This window comes from Anopheles ziemanni, chromosome 3, assembly GCF_943734765.1.
Source record: "Anopheles ziemanni chromosome 3, idAnoZiCoDA_A2_x.2, whole genome shotgun sequence".
Lineage (NCBI taxonomy): Eukaryota > Metazoa > Arthropoda > Insecta > Diptera > Culicidae > Anopheles > Anopheles ziemanni.
In genome coordinates, this window is record NC_080706.1 from 34,878,445 (window position 1) to 34,903,931 (window position 25,487).

Here is a 25,487-nt window from a genome sequence, read left to right on the forward strand (position 1 = left end):
ATTAATTAAAATTGGACATATGTCGGTAAAACAATACAGTCTTTTCAATGACAACGCATTGGTCAAGGAGTATTTTACCATTCTTTTCGAAATATGCTTCAAAAATAGGTTATAGTCAAAATATATTCAAGTTTTTCGTACTACCACCACTATAGGAACACGATAGCACAACTATAGGAACCATACCACCATAATAGGAGCAACCAACTAGGAAGAAAAATACGCTTTTTTTCGTGTATTTTGTACGGTTTACGGCAAACATAGATGTTTTTCAGGAGAAAAGTTATGTTTCGATCATAATTGATTCAAATATGTAGAATATTGTGTTCTTAACACTCATAAATTACACCTATTTGGTATTTACAGTACTAAGTGCACCACTATTGGTACAGTTACCCTATATCAAACATGCATTATCAAGCAATGCAAGCAATCAGATAGACAAAACTGTGTAAGTTTTTTAACGCATTCTTTTAGTTCTATGCTTGATATATTCCGAACCCTTGTTGTTTTGATGCAAATACATGCTTGTTTGCAATTGATTTATTATAAAACATGTTTTTTCATTTATCCTTCGACTCCGATTGTATACCCGGCTGTCCTTTCATTATTTTGTTTTGGTTTTTAGCATTAATTTGTTTTTTTTTTAAAGTGTCGAATATCCCAAAGTAGGTCTAGGCCTCATTCCGAAGAGAGTTACTGTGACTGATAGATGGTCAGTAATTTTACCCATTTTCGTAAGACTGACCCCATTACAATTTGTTACTTTTCGTGCATTTAAGAATGTTGATAAATTATTTAGAATATTTTTGAATCAAACTTGAAGTACTAAATCCGGTAACAACTGTCTGTATAATTTTCTAGCTGTCTGTATGTGTCAATACACATTTTAAAGCTCATAAATAAAGGAATAAAGTCTAGTCACCTATCGTATTGTGCATATTATATTGTAAGGACAAAATAATTGACAAATTAAATGAAACGTACTTACTGTTCTTTCTATTTTCATATTCCATTAATACGTCAATGGAATAAATTGGTGCCTGAAAAAGAAAACACTAGCAGTTCTTCAATTATTTATGAGTACGAATACTAACTTGCGTTTCTCCTTGTTAAGGGCGGTTCAATTTATTAAGCGTATTTGGTAATAAAACTAGAACAAAAAGATGAATTGAGATGTGTCGTCATATCGTTATTGTTCCAATTACAACGATACAATAGTTACCATGCAGGCTGTACAACATCTATTATGTTTTTGTTTTATATCATGGTGCTCATTTTCTAATTTAATGAATTTACAACTATATTTTTGTTTCCGTGTGATTTAGTTCATTTGTTTCAAATTATACTATGATGTTTACCCTTTCTCGACATAAAAAAACACTCGTGGCCGATAAAGCGAAACAACCACCGGAATTGAACGTGGTGGCTTTATTTACTGCACGTTTCTTTCTTTCAATCGATTGAAACGGGCTTCCTCCGTGGCATTATTTATGGTGGATATTTACATTCAGTGAATATGCATCCCAATCACGGTCGCCCTGAGGACGCTTTCCCGCATCGACATGTCAACCTTTCAACGATAACAACGTCGTCGTCGTCGTCGTCGTCGTCGTCGCAGGACGAGCGTGACGTGTTGATTCTTCACCCTCGTGTAATCACACCAGCTTCGCTGGAAATATTTCTCCACTATGGCAAGACAAGAAAGACCGCATGTCCTGTCAGGGGTGAATCGAGCGAACGGTGGTCTGGGTGCCCGATCAACCGATAGTTATTTTACGCGCTTCGATCAAAGACCGATGCCAATTGATTGTCACTCGTCCTCGCGACGAAAACGATGTAATGTGGTGATTGCAGTGGTTTTGATTGCTTAAGGGGGTCGTTAAAGTGTCCATACAAAAAATATCTTGTTGAATGTTTACCACTTTGTTAGATATTAGTTTACTGTATTGCTTGTTGATGAAATTATTTTATTTAATGCCTTACTAAAAACCAATTTAAATTCCAGAAAAATTATGAATTCTGTAATAGACAAATGGTATTTAATATGACATTTTCGACGACTACCAAAGCAACGCATAAAACCTTCCCTATACCCTTCGCGTGAAAGAGGCTCTGGAATCTTGACAGGAAATGCTAACAAGTGTTTGGCATGTAATTGTCGTTGGTCAAATCGTTACACGCGGCGATATTTCCAGGCACTGGAAACCACTGTTGTTTCCGTGACCGGATGTACCGGGCTAGTGTGTGCCCCTCCCCGTCACTCCACTTCGGCATGACTTCGCGCTTAATCACCGACCTGGCAACCGAGCGAATTATGTGCGGTGACCCTCTTCCGGATTGGCATGTGCAAGTAGTGAGTAAACTTCTCCGATTTGACAAGGATAAGCACCACGGTCGACGGAATAGGGTTATGTTGGTCTTGAGAACGTGGCAGGTTTAGGCAAGGTATACCTTAAGTTATAACTTCTTCCTTGATAGGGGAAAACGGGAATCGGGTGGATCAGATTAATCGGAGTGCGACGAGTCGATGGGAAAGCAAACAGTGTTGAATAAATGATGTCCCGTGTTGCGGTTCCGCGAGGTTTTGGTCTTGGTCACACCTGTGGAATGGTCCCGGTCTGATCCGATATAAAAGCGTCGACCGCCGGCACCGCTGGGCGGTAGTGTAACTTTGGCATCCGGACGCAGGACAAATGTCCTCGGCGGTGCTCGTGTGTCGTGTGTGTGGCGATCGCAGCTCCGGCAAACACTACGGCACGGTGTGCTGTGACGGATGTTCGTGCTTTTTCAAACGGAGTATCCGCAAACGGGCCGTCTACACGTGCATCTGTAGGTGATCGCGTCGATCGCGAAGTTGTTGGAAAAGGTTTGATTCGGCTTTGTCGGTTGCAGCTGGCCAAGGTTGCTGCTCGGTGGATAAGGCTAGGCGCAACTGGTGTCCGTACTGTCGCCTGCACAAGTGCATCCTGGTGGGCATGAATGCGACGGCGGTACAGCAGGAGCGGGGTCCCCGCAAGAGTCGGAAAATGGTGACCCGCAAAGTAGTGCTGCCAAGAAAGTGCGGCGTGGATCGCGTGCAAAAACTGCCAACCAGCGGACACACGGGTAATTTGGCTCAAAGCCATTGAGATGTTGCGTGTGTGGTTTTTTCTGTTTTTGTTTTGCGGTTGATGCCAAAATGGCGTCGGTCTATTAAGTACGTGTCAGTTTATAAAATGAATTTTGCCTTCGATTTTAAATGCTTGGGTTTAAAAAAGGCGTTTTTAGAATCCAGTTGAACCTGGATTAGAATTAATTTGTTGCATTTAAATGATGACTAAAGTTAGGGCAAGTTGCAGGGAAATTCTGCTTTTTAGTGTTTAGATCTGCATATAAATAAAACAACTGATTTAGTTTATTTATTTTAAACAATTTACTTTAATAACACATAAGAATTATAATATTACATGTGTCTAAATCTATTTTCAATCCCATCTTTTTAATAGATCGTTTGGTTAGGTCTTGATTGGTTTTGATAGTGTCAACAAAGATCTTTTGAAATTTATGTTATCCGTGTAGTGTGCCCTGGACTTTTTCATGGAATATTTTTTTCAATTTTATGTATTCCGTAAGGCCAAATAAATTTAAAGTCTTAGTTGTTCTGTTCTTGACTCACTGTGCATTTGTGAAAATGGCGGTTTTTTTAAGCAAAAGCAATTTTATCGTATACATTATCCATCATGCATTGGTAATGTTAAGGGTCCAAAAAAAATGTTTGTCAAATACAACATGTTGAAAAATAAAGCAGGGAGTTGAGATTCAAAGTTCCAACACATCTAACAATCCGTGAAAACCTGTATCTTAACGGTGTAAGCAAAGTCTACAGGTTATGAATCGAACAATGGAGGGATAAGAATATATGCGCATTTCAGTCATCAGTGAAGACAAAAAAGGTATATCAGAACTAGTATTCAATGAAGACCGATAGTATAATTTAAGATAATGACCAGCTGTGCCCGATGTTCTGCTGTCGTTCATCAACCTAGTTGGTATGCATTCTGCCATTGGCATCCGGTCATAATAGCAATCCGTAGTGTGTTGTGTAATGATCGCTTCACTCTATCCCTATACCAACATTCTATGATAGTCCAAAGTGATTGAGTTATTGCTAACTGGATGCCTATCGACATCGTCGTCCATCTGGTTGATTTTCCGAGCAGCCCGGACACTGGGTACGGAAATTAGCACCAGGTGCGAGGGTACGGGGCAAAGGGAATACATTACAACGATTCGATTCGATGAACTCGCTCCAGCGACCTGTTTGCCAATCAATCTCCACTCGGTCGAAAGATAGGCCAACCGGTTCTGCGAATCCTAGCGACGAATGGAGTGTGCAATGCTCCCGGCATCGGCACGAAAAACGTCAATTTTCTTCCACTCGGTTGAGCGTGCCCTGCTGCATGCCCTGCTACTTCGAGCCGAACGCTTCTGCTTCGGTGGCAAATAATGCTAATCAAACAGAATCGCACCGTTTCCCGGTCGACCTCACCGGTCTGTACTCACCAGCCTCTTCCGTTCGGCCAGATGGGTTCTCGGTGCAGATTCTTTCCCAAGTGCTGATGGCGTGCATCCGGCAGGTGCGCCATAACGAACACTTTGCCATCTTCAGCCGGACGCAGCAGAACGAAATCCTTAGGCACGTCTGGTACGAGTGTTTTCTGCTCCGGGTGGCCAACTGGTCCATCGACATATCGGCCCTGGTCGATCGGTAAGTGTCGAGTCTGGCCTCGAAACGTCTTCCACCGACGCTGATGATGGTTTGCTTCCTTCCCGCACCGTACACCATGCCAGCTGCTGCGATGCCCATCTGCGTTCGGTGCTGGATGACATTCGGGCGCTTCGGGTGGATCTGATTGAAATATCGCTCCTTGAGACGCTGATTCTCTGCCGGAAAGGTTTGTCTGCGGGTCCTTCCCGTTTGCTCACTTTTAGCTCGGCCATGCCGGTTTCTAATGCAAACGTTTTCTTTCCTCCCCAACGCACGAACCCGGACAACAGAGTACGCCCAGAGCGAGCGGGAAGCTAATCAGCTGGAACAACTTGCCGAGGGGACCCTCGCTGCCCTCAGCCACTACAGTGTGCAGCGCTCGGAGGCGACGACGAGTGAGCGGGCACCCCCCACCGAGGGGGGTGGGAGAGCACGCCCACTCTACTGCCTGGGGCGCCAGTTTCGGTGCACGGGCACCGACTCGACTCGCCTCGAGCCGTATGCACTGCACGCCGGAACCACTTCCGAGAGGTCACCGGTGCGCCTGGGGAAACTGTTGCTCGGCCTGCGTACGGTGGCAATGCGCTTTAACGAGTTTTCCGTCCGTGCGATGCTCCGGGAGGTAATTAGTGACGAGGGGCTGACGATGGAGACCATCCTGGCGAAGCTGTAGGGCGAGTGTCTTAAATGCTTCCCGTTGCCTTGTTTGCGAACCGTTTGCAGCAGGAATCTAATTATTTACACGAAATGTTGCCCCAGCGGCCAGTTTTCCAGGGGCTGGCATTCTGTTTTCCACGTGGGAAAATGCAAATTTGGGTCAACACAGGAAAGAAAAGTGCAGCGTTTGCAGCCGAACCGGAGCTAAAAGGGTGGTTTGCGTAAAGGTTGCCCGTAATCTATTTAATGAAATTTAACTGGACCACACAAATGGAGGAAAATAATTATGAGAGAGGAACTGGAAAACCAGATTATGTATTCGTTTAGTGAGATTAGTTTTCAAATCACGCAAACGACCGAAATGTGCGGATGTAAATTTTACAAAATGTATTTCTTGAGTAAAGAAAGTTTAATGGAAGATAAATTTAAGTAAAATAACATTACAAAAGAAAACATAAAAAAATAGAAATTATACAAAGATATATCAGCCTAAACAAAATTACTACTAGCAAAACTAGTTTTAGTAATTCCTAGTTAATTAGAAGTTTTATTCTTTAAGCCAAATCCTTATATGCGTTTAAAATTTCTTGTTTATTTTTCCTTGGTTCTAATCAGATCCCGCTGCTCATTACATGTTAAACATTTTAATTTTTTAAATTGGATGCCATATTTGATCTCCCTTTAAGGACATTACTGTAGACTATTGATGCATGGAAATGGTATATTGTAGATTCAAACCTAGCATTTCATATGAAGATCTCATTTTTCACAATATACTAGATACTAGTAAATTATTGTATAAGAAAATTTAAAACCTGCGTTATATAATTTCTTTCGTTTTTCATATTCTCACATAGATGGTCAAAGGATATGATCAAAATGATAAATTTCTTTGCAATACAAAATTAGTTGGAACACAAGAATAACACAACGGGAGATTTTTTTTAAACTACTTATACGTTTGTTGTTTTCTTTATTTTCATCCAATAATATTCTCGACTATTGGAAAATATAAAATAATCTCTAACATCCATACAAACAGTGGCGTGTACCTCACCTTCCGCATCGACCGAAGTGGCGGAATCGTCGAACCTCTCGGTTCGCCTAACGTTCTCCCTCTATCTATCCGGTTTTAATGCAGTTGACGCCGGTAAATGCTATGCTAAACTCTGCCCCCCGTTTCGACGACTACACAGCACAAGATGATATAAATTTGTTTCTCTTCGAGATTCAGCTGTACATTGAACAGGAAGGAAGAAGACGGACTCCTCCGGTCAAAATATCGTGCGATGGAAAATAGATATATCTAGACTTTTTTGTTTGCACTTTTTTTGCATTTCATCCCCGGCTCCCATATTCAGCTCCCATCAGCTCGGTTCAAAGGTTCGTCTCCACAGAGAGATAGAAAAATAAAACACAACAACGAGTGGCGGTTTTTACTCCGCAAAATCCGCTCAACGGCTGTGTAAACAGAAAACAGTGCACGAACGGTGGAACAAACTTAACATCTTAACATGTTGCCTCGGACCCAGACCACCGCCCCAGAACATTGTTAAAGGGGAGGGCTTCGCTGTAAACACACATATTTCTGCTAGATTTTGCATGAAAAACAATAGTCAGCATAGGACCACAGCTTACGACCATGACTCTCAGTTTAGCAGGCGAGAAACGTGGTGCAATCTGCCTTTGAGTTGGAGTTTTTTTTCGTCTCGTGTACGTGTGTGTATGTGTAAGTATGTGTTACACTAGGTTTCCTAGAAAGACACATTCAGACTCAGGTTGACTTGCGGTGTTTCGTATCTAAACACTGTGCGCTATGCTACCTCCTCGCTTACACGATCGTGCCTAAGCTACGCTGGTGATGTTTATTTGACTTCACTCCGGGGCGCACATCTTCTGCTTGCGGAAGGGATATCGTCTACGTGCACGGAACGAGCAAGGTGCTGTACACAACATACAAATCTAGAAAGTAACACAGCTTAAACACACGAATATACCGTACGGGACGAGCACGGTTTGCAGAGGATTATGGCTCTGTCAATCTGTCAGCGATGGTTTACTTTTCTCGTCTCATCTCTGATTTCGTTCTTTTATTTGTGTGACATTTTCGTTAGCTTAAACTTTATCGATATAGTACATTCAAAGGCTGTCGCCTTGGCACCAGCTTCTCGTAGGAATTTTCTATATATTTTCTGATTTAAAGGAGCAAGTACCGTCCATCAATTTTTCCCAACTTATCTCAGCTCGTATCATTTCTGATAATCACCTTCTTGCTGTTTTCTGATTTGCTACACAGGGTTGTTTAAAAAAATATATTTTTCACTGGTAAAAAAAAGTACAGAGCGCTTTTTTTCCTTAAAGTAAGTACGATATTGTTTTCCGATAATGACTTTATTATTCTTCTTTTCATTCGTCGGCCTCGGGACAATCTTTTAAATCTTATAGCTCATTGAATTTGATCATTTGCCTTCGGGTTGGCATCTAAGACACGTACACAGCGACAGACACATCGATTAATTACACTTTTATTTACACAACACGGTTTGCATGGGGGAGAAACAAGATACAGTCTCTGCCAAAGGTCCTAGGGAAAGCGGAAAGAATAAGAGGGAAATGGGCGCCCCCTACCAAAGCTCGGGTACATTTTTCTGTTAATAGTTATTTTCAATTTCGTAACGATTGCTGTAAATGTACAGTACACGGATGGCGGAGCGAACCGTGCCCGCTTCGTTTCGAAGTCACGTTAGTCTGTTCTACCGGGGTTTTTCCTCATGTGTATGTGGCTGACAACGAACCGTAAATGCCTATCGTATCGTTACCGTAAATGCATACGATTATTGACCCGTTGGGAGTTTCGGCGGACGTACGACGGAAAGTAGAGGCAGGGGAGTAAAAAACGGCCCACTTCTTTTTGGAGGCAATATGGGACAAACTAATGAAAAATGAATCGAGTTGGAAAAACATAAACCCAGCAACATGTTTTAAATGTTGGTTACATCTTCCTCATGGATCGCAGAATGTGATGTTAAATATCCGATAAATGACATTCCAATGACCATGATATTGAAACACATTGTTTTCCTTAAGTATGGATCCCGTTTTTTATGTGGCCCCCGTTTAGATTTGTTGCCAATGTTATATTCATTACCCATAAAACATATTTCGATGAGAGATATGACACTTAACTGGGACAGTTTCGTGTGCCGAAAGATAAAATAATGTGTCGACCATTGGCAGACTTTTATCACCAAAAATGGTATGGCCCCAAACCGTGTGTCATCCAGCTCCAGTCCCGTGTTAATGACCGATTTTCCGATTGCCGAACACCGGCCGGATTCCCTTTCCGACCGGCCAGCAAGTGTGACTAATGTCTGACGTTAATCGGCATCTCCGGGGGTTTTTGTTTTTATCGTAACATCGTTTACCCGCTCGGCGAAACAGTCGGCCAATGCTTGCGGCGGAACTCATCAACCGGCGTCGGGAAAGATCCCACGGGGAAGGTCACGATTTATAGATCGTAAATGCTGCAAGCAAACCGATGGCCACGTGAAAACACAGTCCGAAAGCGAAAGGCCCCCGTAGAGCAACCAAGCCAAGCCCCCGATGGTAACACCGATTAGCACATGCCATCAGGACCGCATGCCTGTGAGGACGCTCGCGGACGGATGACGCGGAGGGAGGGCCCGGTTTTAGCACAAGTGGCCATGAAAATAGTTAGAGACTAATTAATTCTACACCCGTCCGTACCTGCAGAACGGGGTTCGGAATTCTTCGTTCTTCTCGTCAGACGGGACCGGCGGAGACAGCGAGTTCGCGCAACATATCCGGCTTAGCGCCCGGTGTTTCTATTCGACGGAGAAAAATCTCTCAAGAACCGCTCTGTCTGACGGACGAGGGAGCGAATCGGTCCGGGAAATTGTTTGTCGACTTTTGTGAATAAATAAGTAGTGTTTAAATTAAATTACCCCGACCGAAGGATACGAAGGTTGCCAAGCGCCCCCGGAAAGGGTTTTTGGGTGCCCGTGTGAAAAGTGAACCGCATCCTTCATGGGTCGACTAGATTTGCTCGTCCCGCCCCGAGCAAGGCATCGTCGCCCGCAGACAGGAAAGGCCAGCACACGCGGGGCGTGAGAATTGGATTAATAAATGATGATGTTGCGTCGCCTTTTCGCTGAAGTCGAGAGAGAGATAACCCCGGGGTAAATATCGCGCTACTTTAGTGTTTATCTGCCACCTGCAAAGTGAATAAGCGTCACGTGTTTGTGCTTTGCTTCGGTGTGCCGGTGATTGCTCTTTATAGTGTCTTTTTCTTGAAAGAAAAGTGCCACTTCAAGGGCGGGGGCGGGGGACGCCCCGGCACATGTGAAAATGAGAGCTCTCCATTTTTGGCTCCAGTACGTTTCGCGGTAATCTTCTTTTCCGTGTAATCCGATCTTCGACGGTGAACATGTGAAGGTTTGTTTTCTTACTTCATTCATTTTAAATGGACGAAAATTGCTACCGGTTAAGTACCTCAAGCGATAAACGAGATTCATCAGAATGTGTGCCCTCAGTAATGATTGTTGGAAATCGATGTGTGTGGGTGTTTAAGTGTGGTTGCTATTATTTTAATCTTTTGTACAAACCATTGTTTGGCGTAGGTAATCGGTGTTGTTTTGTAGCGTTAAGATTCGAGGAACGTGATAAATAACCCTGATCACTGGAGCGCATGCATTTTTTACTAAGCCATCCATTGAAAATAATGTAATATTTTTAAGATCAAAAATAAAGCCACAAATGTACCTTTAACACGTTGACTGCCAAGGGTTTTTGACACACTTTTTTAGAACAAACCTTTTTAATATAATTTGTTCATAAAATTTGTTAAACCAACGATTTTTGAAGGCTAAATAAAACCTTAGCCTCCCAAAGAATTTATATAAAATATAACTATAATTTGTATGTTGCATTTTCATTTATTGATGGGTCAAAAACTTTTTAGAACTGAGTTTTGCTGTCACCCACTTTTGGGTGACATGGCAGTCAACGTGTTAAATTTGTGATTTTTTTAATTTTAAAAGTCACTATAATTATTGGCGTTACTTCCGATCTTTTACGTCAATTTATGGCGTCTTTTCGAATCTTAAAAATATGACTTAATTTTTTTAAAGATACTAAATGCTTTTCATCAGTAGTGCAAAGCATGTATTTTTTATATTTAATTATCATGTTGTAAATATAAAAGTTGAAAAGAACTTAAATTCGCTCAGTTTTGCCTTACACCAAACTAGCGTAATGATGAAGAGGTGCAAAAAAAAAAGCCATAACGTCAAAAGATAGTCAACAAATATACTAAAAAGCAGCCGTTTCATTATTTGGAAATCTTAAAAAATAGAAAAGTTATACCGTCTTAAAAATACGGTTCAAAATAACAAATAAAAAGCAATAAAGAGGTTGTCAACTTGGTTCTTGGATCTGGCCGAATGAAAAAAAATTAAATTTTTGTATTTTAGGAAAGGTTTTTTTTTATTTCAGGCGTTTTTGAGATATTAAATTCGAAAATAGCGGTCAAAATAACCACTATTTGGATTTGAGTGGTAAAATGATTGAAGTTTAACCCTGTATACATTTTAAAATCTAAATCTAAATTTATTAAAGCCAATTGTTTTATAAATCACAACTACCCAAATGTGTTGTTTGGAAAGCAATAAAAAAGCCCCCCCCCCGCGGCCTCCCGTACCACCATAAGGTACTCGTTTAGCAATCCAAAAGACAGTTTCGGATCAAAACCTCTTTTCGGGTAAATCTAAGTATTAAAGAGCTATAAACAGCTGAAAGAAAGCTATAAAAGCATGATGGTAATTATGGATAAAACCCCGTCGTGTCGAAATCAACATAAGGTTTACCATCGTCTACCGCTTTTAGTTGGTTTTTGACTAACACAACAGCAGCAAAGGTGGTGCTACTGTTTCCTAACGTTGATTTCCGTAGTTGAGTTCAGATTTACGCAAAAAATGAAACAATACTGTCGTAATATCCGCGAACCGTTCATTGTGACACAACCTGTCACTTTCATCCACCCCATTTATGGGAGCGCATAACGCTCGAACAAAGACTTTGATGGGATTAGAACGAGGATTTGCGAAACGTTACATCACCATTCTGTCGTTCATCGTTGGTCAAAGCAAACGATGAGGTTCACTCGCTCGATAGGAACCGATAATGACGTACGGATGGAGCGGGATGTAACCCGGTTGCTGAGATCGCACGCTTCGGTGAAAACGCGAATTCAATTGGCGGGCGAAGGCATCGGAAGGGTTTTACAATGCCGTACACGCGGTTTATGACGCATAAAACACCCGCGTGTCAATGTTGCGCCGCTATTGATTGAGCGATCGGCGAACGTCTAGGAATTCGGTGAATTGAAATGTTGTTGCAAACCATGGCCAAAGGAAAGCAAAATGGGGCACGCTCGGTCGGGCCTTGGCCTGAAGTGCCGTTTGAACTTATTTTTATCATCATTGTATCGCTCATCGGGTGGATGATGGACGTCCCGCACCCGGTTTCCCCCTCTCCCTCCTCCAGAGCCAGCCTAATTGCCGGAAAAGTCTCTCAACGCCGGTATGGGTCTTCGCGAAACTCCCAACCTCCACCGAACCCGCGGCCAGGGCGGTTGGTTTTTCTTGTGCGCCCATGGGAAAATAAACACTATATAACCTTCGCTTTGCCGCTGGATGGCTTGTTGTTGATGTAGACGAATGTTTACGATGCCGCGCGAGTTGTCCCGCGAGTTTTCCACCCCGGGACGGACTACGAGGGCGCAGACGGCAGATGAAATGGAAAAACATACCCGAACACGTGCGCTGTCACGTTGCCGGGTGTAAATAATATCCACCGCCGAGTCTTGACGTACTGCCTCTGGTGCTGCTTCCCTCCGGATTCGCTGCGTTTGTTTGCGTAAGTCTTCTGTTGTTGGCGTACACGCTGTTTGACACAGATTTGGACCAGGCGAAAGCTGATACGTTCGCTGGTTCGCACCCGGTGTCGTGAGGTTCCGGGTTCTCAGAGCAGCGACACGGAGCTGGTCTGGTGTACTCACCGAAGGCCGAGCGCCTCGACGCTGAGCCGCAGTTCCTTGCCGTTGTGGGCCCGCTCCGCCAGCGCCGTCCCGTTGCGGAACGCTCGCCCCCGCTCGTTGATCTCCGACTGCAGGCTCGAGGTGCTGCTGCTTCCGGTGGTGTGGTTGAGCACGGCGAAGGACTGCGGCGAGAGCGGGATCTCCTCGATCTTCTCCAGGTCCTGGGCGACGCTGGCCGACTGCTGGCGGTGCATGCCGCCGAGGCACCGCGGCTTCCCACCCGCCGTCCCCAGCGACGTCGACGTGGTCGAGCTGATCGACGGGATGGAGGTGAGCGTGCCCATGCGGGCGAGCTGCTCGCGGTCGACCGATATCGAGGAGATGGTGTCGAGGGTGGCACGGTTCTGACTCGCGCCGGAAGTGAGCGCAGTGCCGGTTCCAACTCCCGCGGGCGCCACGTCGTCCTTGTCGAGGCTGAACTGGCGACGGAGGAAGCGCGTCGAGCCGGGCTTGCTGGAGCAGCTGTCCGAGCGCAGCTGGTAGCTGCCGTAGCGCGCCTCCGTGCACTGGGCCAGGTTGTTCTCGCTCGGGCTGAGACACTTGTAGTAGTTGTACGGCGAGCTGAGATCGATCAGCTCCTCGATGCGCTTGAATAGACGCGTCGAGTTGGCGGTCGTGGTGGGCGAGGGCTGAAGCCGATCGAAGCCGGGGTGTGTGGCGGCCAGGAACGACGACCCGTCGGCAATGACCTCCGAGAGTTTGCGCTGCCCGGGGCTGGGCAGGGGGGTCGTCTTCGACGGTCCAAAGTCGCCCAGGTTCAGCGTGAACGTGTTATTGCTCGAGCTCGAGTCGATGGAGAACGATGTCGAGAGGACGGCCGCATCGTGCCCCGGACCCGAATGGCCTCCCCCATCACCGGACGCCGGTGGCACGGGCGGGGTTATCTCCACCTTCACATCGATCGTTTCGCCGGCGACGGAGGGCGAGTGGCTGGACGAGTGGTTCGCCGTCGAGCAGGTGTTACTCTGACCGTTCACCTTGGCATGGTTCTGCTGCGACTGGAAGAGCGAGTTCTTCAGGATCGCCACGTCGAGGCTGGTTAAACGCGGAGAGAAAGGGACCCGAAAAGGTTTGGATTCGGATTAAACATTCGTATAACTTCCCTCCCTTCCTGCCTTTCCCCTTTTGTACCGCCCCCTAAGCGTGTAGATTAGTTGGGAAAACTTACCCGTGCGATTCCCTGGTGGCCGCGCGGAGAGCGACGTGGAGGTGATGCAAACGAGTCCCGAGTTGGTCATTAGAGTTACGTTGTTCGAGGGTGATTTAGGGAGATAGAAAAGCGAGCAGTAGAATGTTTGTTAGAACCAACCGGCAAGGTAGAGTGGCGGAAGGGTGGCCGTTTCAGGTGTTGGATATTCGAGAGCCACAATGGACACGCTGCGAACTTAAAGTGTGTGACCCCGAAAAGTTTCTGTTTGCTCTGTCCTCGACCTTTTCCGAAACCTGCCGGAGCGAATCGCACTCAGACGCTGGGTTTATGTATTTAATTAATCTCTGCTCGGCCAGTCGCTCGGGCAAGGGGGAAATTGATTTATTTCAATGCATTAGTTTTCAGAGAGCGGTGGAAGAATTTTGGCTGCATGATTTCTGAAGCTTATAATTGGATTAAATTTTGGAACTCTGTCGAACTGCAAATTGAAACTCTTTTGAAATATTAAATCAGGTCTATAAAAATCATTCCAATAATTCAGATGAACCATGAAAAGTGATAAGTGAAGTGAATGCTATAGTTGAATTAATTACAGATATTTCTTCGATGTGGCTAAGTAAATTTGGTATGACCAGCTCCATCAAATAGTTACCTAATATTACCAACGTATTGTTATAGAACAAGTTTTAATTATCATTTTAAAAATCATATTTTGATATTTACAATTAACTGTTAGCATAGTTTTTGTTTGTTTATCCGAAGAATTGTGTCGTAACTTAACCCTCTGATTAACATAATTTTTTATCTGATATTTGTTACACTTATCATTTTCCTTCCATGCTTTATGATTTTTGTTATGCCTATTTATGTTACTCGTGTTTCGCTATGTTTTTATAAAAATAAAACAAAACATTCAAAGAGCTTAGATAACTCTCTATTAAAACAATAAGTTGACCAATGCGTGTAGGAATATGTTTCGAAAGATTGTTTTCTGTTTGCCGAAATGTAATCGTTAGCTTTTCAAGAAAAAATAAAACACATTCTAAACAGGTAATTTCTTTATGCACCCATTCCAAACATCAAGCATCAACCAAAGTTTCCAACGACTGGAATGGAAATGGTATGCATCGAAAACTGGGCTGCATTAAGGTACCTGGCGAGTGTTACTTAACATTCATTCAGAATGCAAGCCCCACAGTTTACAAATACCGTAATTGAAAAGGTTCCTCTTCGAATGCCATCCTAATGGATCATTGTTTGCTTTTGCAGATGCAAACGAATACCGATAAGTTGCAGTGCAGCGTACGGTGAGTACGGGGGCTTACCCGATCGGTGGTGGAGGTGGCAGTGCCTTGTCGAAGCCTTTCTTGCCGAGCAGCCAGTAGGTGTGCATTTTGCCTTTGCCCTTGATTTCGATGGGTCCCCGGGGCTCGATAACGTAGCCGCCGGCTTTCTCGAGCAAATTGCACGTCTGCTGGGACATGTGAATCCTCCAGGACGAACCTGTTCGTTAGTGTGGGTGGCGCGTGGGAGTGAGCGAGAAGGATAGAGAGAGAAAAAAAACAGATGGAAAGATTAAGAGGGAGTGAACGAGATATAAAGCGAATCCCACACGATTTGGTGTTAGATAGATGAATGGGGGTGAAATATGTGTGTGTGCTTTTTTATTTTTTTCGGTTTGCTCCCCTGGTTTTCATCGTTAGTTTTCATTTCCTCCGCCATTCAGCCCGGCCTGGGGCCGAGCAGGGGCTGAAGAACTGAGGGAACACGGTAATTGCCATCATTCCTACCCGTTCGCATGCAGTTGGGAGCGATGAAGGTGAATGCATGGATGAGACAAAGAGGAGACCGTACACCGAAACAAAAACGAGACAAAAAAAAGTCGAAAGATTTAGCATGTGACCGTGGGGTTCGATGGAGGCGCCTGGTGCTTTATATGAAATGATGGAAAAACTTGTAATGGAGAAAGTTGGTTGGGCAGGAATGGAACCGCTCGATGAAAGGAGTGTTCCCTCTTGAGGTGATCGTGGTGTGGATACGGGCCCGATGTTACTGCCAGTGCCATCGCATTCAATGGGTGGGATTTATGCAATTTTTCGCCAACCAAGCAGGTGAACTGCGATGACGTCCGTCATGATTGCGCACACGAATGCCAAATGGTGGTCCGCATGAGGGCGATGTGGATGACGTTCGCAAAACCGCACACGTCCATATTGGCCGTCCTTCGTTGCGATCGGTGGCGATGCAGTGTGCCTCCCTGTTAAAGGGCTCACTTTTCACCCGCCCTATCTGGCCCACGCAGGATGCACGCGGATCGTCCGTCGTGCCCGTCGTGATAACGAGGGGCGATAATAACGCACACGCTGCAAAGTAAACAGCATTGCGTAATAATCCACCGCAGGGGCCGGAACACATTTGCTAATTAATATGATTTTCGTTGGGCCATCGGAACACGCCGTACCGGTGCACCCCGGTTTTGACTGATTGTGCTTATTTCCGGCGCGGGGCATTGTCGAAGGCACGGCTGCCCGATAAGATAAGGCTAAATCGTTCAGTGACGCCTGTTCGAAACATAATTGATTCTTGCTCCGGTCGAGCGACGGAAATACCGAGTATCGATCATCGACGGCTCATAGCTTTCAGCAGGTCTTTTGCGACCAGCTTGGACAGTTTTCACCGACATGAAACGTGCCAGCTCGTGGAACGAGGATGATTGATGCAGTACAGTGTTCAGGTTTGAGTTTATTTAGCTCGTTATTACCCCCTTCCAAAAGTTAACAATTTTGTGTGATTTGTGGTCTGTTTTAAGTATTTGATGTACGATTACTCGGCGATATAATTATACCTAGCACGATAATATCCAACAAATGGGAAATAATAAACATCATCGTGAGACGTGAGTTTAGAAACATAATAAAAACTGTATATTCTATTCTGTACAGTTAAAGACTTGCGTAACGTTCACATTAAAACGTAGACAAATTTTCGTCGGCGATAAGAAAAAAGTTAATCAAGCTAATTCAGTGAAGTAAATTTTTATCGTAAAGTTACATCTTTTTAAAACTTTTAAAAAATATTCCGGCGGCCAGTAAAGCGGTCTTACGGTCCTTGGCCGTAACTTTAGACATAGCCTATAAAACCGATCGTTTAAGGATGTTTTTCAATTGTTGTGAGGGATACATGAACAAATGCTACTCCGTTTGGACTTTAAAATGTTGGAATAGGCCCTACCTTTCAGTGCTGTAAATGTTTTTTAGAATGGATGTAATCTAAACGCCTTCTCGCTGATTTTCAGTCATGATATGGCTGTTCAAGCTGGAAGTTCTAACATATAATAAAACGTAGTTGGTTTAATGTTTTGGCCACTACGGAATCAATTGAACTGATAAAGTGATAAAACTTTTTTTTGAATTTAAAAGAAATGCTACTCTTTATTTGGTGTTCAACAAAAAGATGCTAACGTTTTAAGTATTTGCATTAAATGTCGCTAAAATTTGTGTATTTTTTTTCAGTACAAATGTTATTTTAATATACATGTTCTGATTTATTCTCATTATAATTTAATTACATTAATTTAAATGACATTGTAGTGTTCATTTATATTCTTTGGTGCAACGCCTTTCTTCTTCTTCTTGGCGTAACGAGCTTTTTGGTCATGCCTGCCCGTTAAGGGCTTACGAGACTTGTTTCCCTGTTGTACGTGGATAGTCAATCCTCTCGTACAGGGGAGGGTCCGATCTCGGTTGGGGTTCGAACCCACGCCGTCGAGGTGGTGAGCCCCGGCGCTCATGGGCCGATTTTCTAGCCGGCGCTACCGCTCGGCTGTCGCGGACCCCCAAACGCCTTTAAAATGTATAATTATAACCCTTGAAAAACTTGATTGAACATTGCTTAAACTTTTGTCAAAAAGTACACCCTTGGTCCACGTAGCTAGGTCAATATTTGTCCCACAAAAAGTAACATCTGGAGTAATAGACCAATTTTCATAAAAACATTTGATAGAAGCCTCTTACGGTAGGGCAGCTAACCTTACACTTTATTTTCACCTTTAACGCTCGTAACAAATGAAAGGTGCCGTTTTGCTTGCCATTTTATAGTTTTCTTATCCCCCATCTAAATCCACTATAAATGTGCTGTTGAAGCGAGTCTGGACTCACAAGTCCGTACTGTCACCAACAATATTGAATGGCAGCAATACGGGCGAATAATGCGACTCAATGCAGGCACAAGAATCGGGATTAATTCTATAAAAAATAAAACAAATAGTTTGTTAATTTATATAACAATTTTTTGTTAATTGAATTGTATATTGCAAACGGTTAAAATATGTCTCAAGCGCTTCGATTTTGCACTTTGATGTATTTTTTACTAAAAGCAAATCAACGGTATGAAACGAGTCAAAAAGACCCCGTCGGATATATATTTTTTACAAAAAAAAAGGTTTTCTATTCCATTTTCCAAACTGCTCACAAAAGGTACAGTCATGGACTATAGAGAAAGGTCCAAAATTTGCATATTTGATGGGCATAAATTGTTAACGATTTGCGACGGGCGCCTTTTTTCATCACGTTTGGATTTCGGATCAGAACAATCTTGCGCGGTTGGAGAAAATCGATGCACTTCACACCCGGAGCCTGGGGTGAAAACTTTCGGAAAATGCCCCCGCTGAGTGGCGTCCAAAATGCCTACTGACAGTTCCAATCCGCCAGAAAATCACATTTCCCAGCGGCATTGGAAATGGGTTCGGTTCTGCGGTTGAGAAGTCGAGCGTTTTCTCGCCAATCGAGTATTGGAGTGTTTCGATTTGGGTTCTGGGGGAGGGGGCGGTGAACGTGAAGGGTGGAACCGACGGTGCGCTTGAGCTCGCCGAACGAATGAACCATGAATGATTGATGACGTGAGTGAGTGCAAATGAACCGTGGCGCGGTCATGTTTGGTGTCCGAACGCCCGGGTATGCAAACAGCGGGATAATACCTGTTGATTCCATCCGGGAGGCCGTGTTGACCGTGTCGCCGAAGAGACAGTACCGGGGCATCGTTAGGCCAACGACGCCGGCACAGCAGGGACCTGGGAAGGCGTTGTCGAGGGGGAAAAATTTGAATTTGCCAGCAGGAGGCGCATAAGCGTATAGCGAAAGTTCGGCAAAGCGTGAGCTTGTTAGCGAGGCGCCTGATGGCGCACACTTACCGGTGTGTAGGCCGATCCGAAGCTGCAGCGGAACACCGGGCAGGTGGCGTACCTTGAAGTGGCCGCTCTGGGAGAGAAGGTCCAGCGCCATGGTGGCAATCTGCTCCGCGTGATCTGGCGTGCGGACGGGTAGTCCGCTCACCACCATGTACGCGTCACCGATCGTTTCCACCTTGTAGACGTTGTACGCGTTGATGGTGGCGTCGAAGCAGGTGTACAAATCGTTTAGCAAATCGACGACCTGGACGGGCGTACAGTGAGCCGCGATTGTGGTGAAGCCCACGATGTCGCTGAAGTAGATCGTCACCTCGGCGAACTCTTCCGGTTCCACGGCAAGCCCTAATTTAAGCTTTTCTGCAACCGAGCTGGGAAAATAGATGGTTTAATGTTTGCTTCTGTCTGTTAAATTAAATATTTAACACAATTGTCTAGGCGAACCAAACAGCCTTTGATAATAAAATATACTCTTTCTTACTCTCCCATTACGACGAGAATGGGAGTGAAATTTTGAATTCTCTTTATGCAATTAAGAAGCGTATGGTGCACGCAATTATTGTGAGGTAGAGACATAACAAGAGTCAGATGTACCCGTACAGTCACATATCCATGCTTTAAGTGCAGTTATCTCAAGAAATACATAACGTAGGGTTTGAACATTGAAATGGTAGATAAACTACTATTCTACACAATTCGTGCGAGACATTTCGAAAAAGTTACTCCCTTTGTTTTGAAAAAAAAACCAACTCAAAAGTTCAAAACCCAATTCATAGAAGTTTACCTACAATGTATCGTTTGAATGTTTATCCTAGATCACGAATTGCTGAGATAACCGGACTTGAACTTAACATTTGACTGAATGTATGCTCGATATAAAACAAGGTAGTATCTTGTAAAGCACTTAGGATGCAAATACGAATTCCCGCATGAGTATAGCGATGTGGATAGGGATGAGCACGGCTTACCTTGGCAGCATCCTATTTAGTAATTGTTCAGTCTTTTTCCGCTCGATATCCAGCAGCTCCGTCCGCTCGCGAATGAGCTCCTCGAGGTTGTTGGAGTACTTCTCGAGCATCTGGAACATCGTATCTACGAAGTTAACCTTTCGCCCGTGGTTTAATTGCTTGAACCGTTCGCAGATACTACCAGGCGCGAGGAAAATGGTGAATGGCGAGAGGAAGAAAAACGTGATTAAAAATTAGCAATTAACACGCTGTTGGAAACACTCTGGCGACACGGGCTATAACGGGCTCGTCGTCGTGCAACTTACGCCGCAAAATCGGGTCTCATTTCAGGATTCTCCGCCCAACACTGGCGCATAATGTTGATGGCCTCCGGCGGCGCGGCCCCCTTCGAAACGGACGGTCGTATCAGGGGCGGGGGTTTCTTGATTTTGGCGATAATCTCCTCCGGCGACAGGGACAGCATGCAGTACGGCTCACCGCGCACGACGACCTCCTGCATGATGATGCCGAAGGCGTACACGTCGGCCGGCTGGGTGCCCGCCTTGGGGTAGGCTTTCGAGTCACGGAGGGCTTCCGGCGCCGTCCAGAGCAGCTCCTTGGCGCTCCTGGGTGCCGGCGTGATGCCCTGGGCCTCGTAGAAGCTCTGCATGCCGTAGTCAGTAATCTTCAGCACCCAGCGCGCATCCACGACGCAGTTTCGCGACGAAAGTGAGCCGTGGACGCGCAGCGGAGACGCATGGAGGTAGCGCATACCGCGGACCAGGTCCGTCAGCAGGCTCAACCGGAACGACCAGTCCAGCTTGATCTCGTCCATGATGAGCACGTCCTGGAGGGATCCCCGCGAGCAGTGCTCGAAAACAAGCGCCGTCCGTGTCGGTTCGTTCAGCCAGCCTGAAGAAGAGTTGAATCAGAAGAAGAAGTTCGTTAATAGCTGATCACACTCAAAGGCTTTAGTCACAAAAGTTGTAGCTGATTTGTTCTGGACACTTGACACAAAACGAACAGAAATGTAAAACCCACCAGGCGTCTCCATCGCTAATAAGCGCGTCTCTTTTAGAACACGGGTAATGTCGATGTTAAACGGAGACGGTCTTGGATTGTAACTTTATGCAATCGATTTATGTTCATATGCTATTGTTTCGTTTATGTAAGGTTTTACAAATTCTCGTCTACACATGTTTTTAAACTTTTGTTCCTTAACACGTTGCGTACCAAGCGTTTTAGCACAATTTTTAGTACAATTTTTTTAATTGCAATTTGTTTATAATATTGGTTAAACCGATTGTTTCCGAAGGCCAAGCAAAAACTTGGCTTCCCAAAAAATTTATATAAAATATTACAATAATTTTTAGGTTGCATTTTCATTTATTTATGGGTCAAAAACTTTTTAGAACTAGAACTGCTGTCACCTATATTTGGGTGACGCGGAACGGAACGTGTTAAACGATGCTAAGATTGTGTTCAATAATATTATGATTTTATATTTCATTTGGAAAAAGCCTTGAAGTGAATAAATTTAAATAACAATAACTTATTTTTTGTTTTGGTCCTTAAAGACGAACAAGTTAGTTATGTAAATTACAATAAATTATTACTTATATCTGGTTGAAGGTTTTCTAGCGAAAGGTTTAGAACAGAGAAGGCCCAACAACTAGTTGCGTCAAATGCATTCGTTAGGGCACTAACAAGTTCCAACGAATGACAGCAAAAACACAGAAATCAACATGTGAGAAGCGCTTTATGCACCTGCTTTTCTGTGCGGTGAGCGTTTGGATTGCATCACAAAGTGCAACGATAGATCACGAACCATGCAACCGGTAGCCGAACGGTGGCCCAGGGACGGCAAGTTATTAATTTGGATCCCACGAGACCGCTTTTCTCTTCCGAGCATCCGTTATGCAATTCACATCCGGGATGGTTTTATGTCCGGTTTAGGTTCGTCCTTGAAACACGGATCTGGCGGTGCTGCGGTTCGTTTTGCATTACAAACGAGCTCGCTGTACAATTTAAACCGAATTCAATCAAATTTTGTTTTATGTTATTTTTTTCTATATCTTTCAATGGTTCTGGTGGTTTACATCTGTACCAGCTCTATGGCTGGGGAATCAAATGTATTATGAAACGGTTAAAGGTTATATATTCGTGGTGAAATAACGTTGCAAAAATGTTGAAATGAACGCTAGTTTACAATATGTTTTGAGTACATAATTTTTTAGTTACTTTTGAAATTAATGTTTCTTGTGTTCATGTTTAGAAAAAACCTGTATCTGTAACATCGGTGGAAACAGAAAATGAGTCATAAATCGTTTAATGGGTATGAAACCAACTACAAAATGACGAAAGTTATTGTTGAAAGCCAAAATATTTTACCTCACGGCAATTAAACTCATCGTAACTCACTCAAATTAAGCGATACGCATCCATAAAGTGTGAAAGAAAACTGTCTCGTTACGGTTAGCGTTATGTAATGGCATCCAAAACTCACGTCGAGGGTGAACGTTAAACCGCAAGGTATAAAACTAAACGCAAAGACAATATTTCGCCCGGAATGGGAGGGAAAAACTTTGCACATTCCAAACTATCATTACGGTAAATACAATTTCCTTACAGGGCTCTTATTGTGCTTTGGTGGTTTGGTTTCTCGAACCCGCCGCCGGCGCGACGAGTGATACTCATTAAAAGTTCTACATTCTCCGGTTGTTTTGTCGTTATCTCGGGCGGTGGGTTTTCAACGGGAAACATCCCGTGGGGGAAGGTTGCGTAAGGGTTGGTTATCGTGTTTGCTGCTCTGCCGTCGGTTTGATAACGATGCTAACGTCTGACGTGTTCATTTGTGTTGATTGTAATTGTTTATTGTTTTTTTCCCATTTCCAGTTTTCTGACAATAATTTGTGTAAATGTGTCAATTACGTAAGGAAATAGAAATCGTGCGCAACCGACCCCGGGAGAGGTGAGAATGAAGGAAGCACAAGAACACAAACCCGGCACCGGAAACTGCACGTCGAATCGGAAAAGTGTTGATGACCTTGCCCGTCTGCCGCCCGGAGGCACCCCGGATCGTTCACACAATTTTAATTGAATTAAAATTGGAAAATGGCTTCACTCTCTGACCTTCGGCGGGTGAGTTTCGGCAAATGGTGTCGACGCTGCGCTTCACTGGACGAACGTGCTGGATTGAACCCTCGCGGTGGCCTCCATCTTCAACTGAGTTTTACAACTGTTGCCGCTGGCCTCGGTGTTGGTTTAATTATCTGATTGAATCGACTGACCACTTTCGAGCTGGTTGCTGCCCGGGCGAAACTGGGCGAACATTCGGCGATGGGTCGAGCTGGGCTCGATCGAAAACCCACACTCCAGTTCATCTCATCACCGGAAAGGTCCAGGCGGTCTTTTGCTGGGGAGTTAATCTTGGCCGTAGATTTATGGAACGTCAGCACCAACAGGTCAGCCACAAAGGAAGACCGAGTGCCTCCATCGCAGTGAGATGCTCGGGTGCCTCATTCGTCGGCGTGTAGGACGTCGGCGAACAGCAGTGAGTGTGGTTAGGAAAATGCACCCCCGGTTGCTATCACGTCGTGCTCGGGTGGGCAAAGATAGCTTCCCGTTGACGGTTTCGAAGCGCAAAGGCCGTATAACTACATTGAGCGTACCGAAAATAGGATCGTCATGTGGAGTAGACTGGCGAACGGCAATGAGATTCACCCTTCACACGCGAATTTCGCTCTACTTTGGTTTTCATCATTGCCAGCATCGGCCATCGGATGCTGGACACTATGGACTAGTAGAATTCTCCACCGAATCTGCCCTGACACACCCACTGTTAACGATGGGGGTACCACTCGGGACCTCGGTTCGGTTTGTGTTCCAGCATGATTGGCCAGGAAGCTTGACCTTTCGTAAAGCGTTCGGGAAGACCAACGTAAGTGCTCCTTTTTTATGTAGTCCTCGAAAACCCAACCTCCGATCGATACGTTCGATGCCTCGGCTGGCAACGGCTCGGAGGGAAGCCATTGCTGAACGGGGGCCGACCGAAATCCGAAAATGAACATGTTCCGACGTGCTTGTTTACGGCCAATACGGCAAACAACCGCTGTCAAGTTGTTGCCCGAGCCCTTTTCCAGCCGGAACCGGTACCACCGGACGCACCGGGAAACGCTTCCCAGCGGAGGAGGATGCCATCTCCAGATAATAATTAAATGAGTGGAAGTAGAATTTTCCGGTTACACTGTTGCCGTTAGTGGACGTGAGTATGCACTGTACATTGTTGGCGGGTCTGGTTGGCGGAGTTCACTTGCCGATGAAGCGTATTGTGGTTCGGGGAAGCGGACGTCTATGGGTGCAATTATCGCTAGAACAGTAAACCTAGACGAGGGTTCGACCGGTCGGTGCCCTGGTCCGGTCAGGCATTAAACGAGGGTCGTTATATTTAGCACGTTTTATTTCCAGCACCAAATCCCACGGAAAATGGAGTGAAATGTGCTGTTTTCCTTGAAAGATTCCGTGCCCCGTGGGCAGCAAAGGGAGATGAACCAAATGCACTGTTTTAGTAGACGTAGCACATACTACAGAGAGCTTTGGAATTTGCTATTGAGCTAATTTTTCAATTAAACAAAATATTACTTCTTCAGCTGCACTATACAATTATTTACACTTTATGGGAGTCTGTTGCTTTGCATCCCGTAAGAGATATGCATATGGAAAGGGTGTCAAGTGCACAATTGTGGCCTTTGTTGCCTACCCCCTCGGTCTATTGAATGGCAGAAATACAACCCTACAATACAATACAGCATTGAGCAAAGCTTCCTCTTTACAATGTCACCATTCCAGGACCATCTTGCGAATGCACGTACCAGGGTGCGTTTCACTCGGCCCTAGGACCGCATGACAGAGAGACATTCCGCCCACGACACAGATGCAGCAGCCGTGTGCGATGTGGTGATATTCGATCTGTCACCACAATGCGCCACAAAAGCCATATTTATTGTGCTCGAGCAAACGAAACACTTCTAATTAATAAGATTTAGCTCAGCCTATGGTAGCACGTTTCGATGCGATGCGATAGTCACGATGGTCAGGCGTTGCCTAGTGTCGGTAGGAGGGATCGGTAGTGCGAAGCGAAGCTGTAGCCACTCATCAAACCACAATGGGTGTCTTTTCATTCTCGGTTTGTACCGATCAGCCTGGCGTCCTGCAAAAAGCAACCGTACATCGGCTGACATCGGAGACAAACGATGGCGTTTATCGCCTTCTGGTTCACCGCGGGAGGCTCCTCTCTATCGGGGAGGAAAGACGCTGCGGCAGGGAATATACGATACGACGTGAAATTAATAAACGCTCTTCGAAAGCTCTTATCACATCACGACGGGAAGCGAGTTGCTTCTCGCTGTGTTTGCGTTGCGTCCCGTGTCAATGTATCGCCGGATAATTTGATTGGCAAATAATTGGAATTAATGACTGGTGGTGGATTGATCACGGACAGGCAAGGTCTCCGGTTTACCGGTGTACTGCTCATTACCAGGGCTTACCAGCGCAGTCGGTATTGGGGATTTTCCCGGCCGCATGTCGAACTCAAAATGCCAAATGAAATGAAAACGGGGACCGCGTGTTCGCTCGGCGCGATCGATAAGCTTACTGGTAGCGAAATAAACCGGGATTAGAATTAA

General features: G+C 44.8%; 2 protein-coding genes across 2 annotated transcripts in view; one reads left to right on the forward strand and one right to left on the reverse strand.

Moving 5' to 3' along the window:
* Positions 1 to 2,696: 2,696 nt before the first annotated feature.
* LOC131284638 (retinoic acid receptor RXR-beta) lies at positions 2,697 to 5,423 on the forward strand. The gene is made up of 5 exons (XM_058313502.1): positions 2,697 to 2,832; positions 2,896 to 3,021; positions 4,549 to 4,750; positions 4,834 to 4,937; positions 5,041 to 5,423. The coding sequence occupies exons 1-5, from the start codon at positions 2,697 to 2,699 to the stop codon at positions 5,421 to 5,423; spliced, it is 951 nt and encodes a 316-aa protein (XP_058169485.1).
* Positions 5,424 to 12,481: 7,058 nt separating this feature from the next.
* Positions 12,482 to 25,487, reverse strand: part of LOC131284639 (uncharacterized) — a 44,068-nt gene continuing 31,062 nt past the window's right edge. Inside the window, exons 9-15 of the mRNA XM_058313503.1 lie at positions 20,130 to 20,715; positions 19,825 to 20,001; positions 18,863 to 19,227; positions 18,650 to 18,742; positions 15,000 to 15,177; positions 13,693 to 13,704; positions 12,482 to 13,559 (exon numbers count right to left, since the gene is read on the reverse strand). Of these exons, the coding sequence (XP_058169486.1) occupies positions 12,482 to 13,559; positions 13,693 to 13,704; positions 15,000 to 15,177; positions 18,650 to 18,742; positions 18,863 to 19,227; positions 19,825 to 20,001; positions 20,130 to 20,715 (2,489 nt within the window). The remainder of the gene's footprint in view (positions 13,560 to 13,692; positions 13,705 to 14,999; positions 15,178 to 18,649; positions 18,743 to 18,862; positions 19,228 to 19,824; positions 20,002 to 20,129; positions 20,716 to 25,487) is intronic.

Excerpts from the sequence above, each read along its gene's own strand:
- LOC131284638 (XM_058313502.1), top strand. The coding sequence starts at position 2,697 with ATGTCCTCGGCGGTGCTCGTGTGTCGTGTGTGTGGCGATCGCAGCTCC. Across the intron at positions 2,833-2,895 it reads GGCCGTCTACACGTGCATCT|CTGGCCAAGGTTGCTGCTCG; the intron begins GTAGGTGATCGC and ends TGTCGGTTGCAG. Across the intron at positions 4,751-4,833 it reads ATATCGGCCCTGGTCGATCG|CTGCTGCGATGCCCATCTGC; the intron begins GTAAGTGTCGAG and ends ACACCATGCCAG.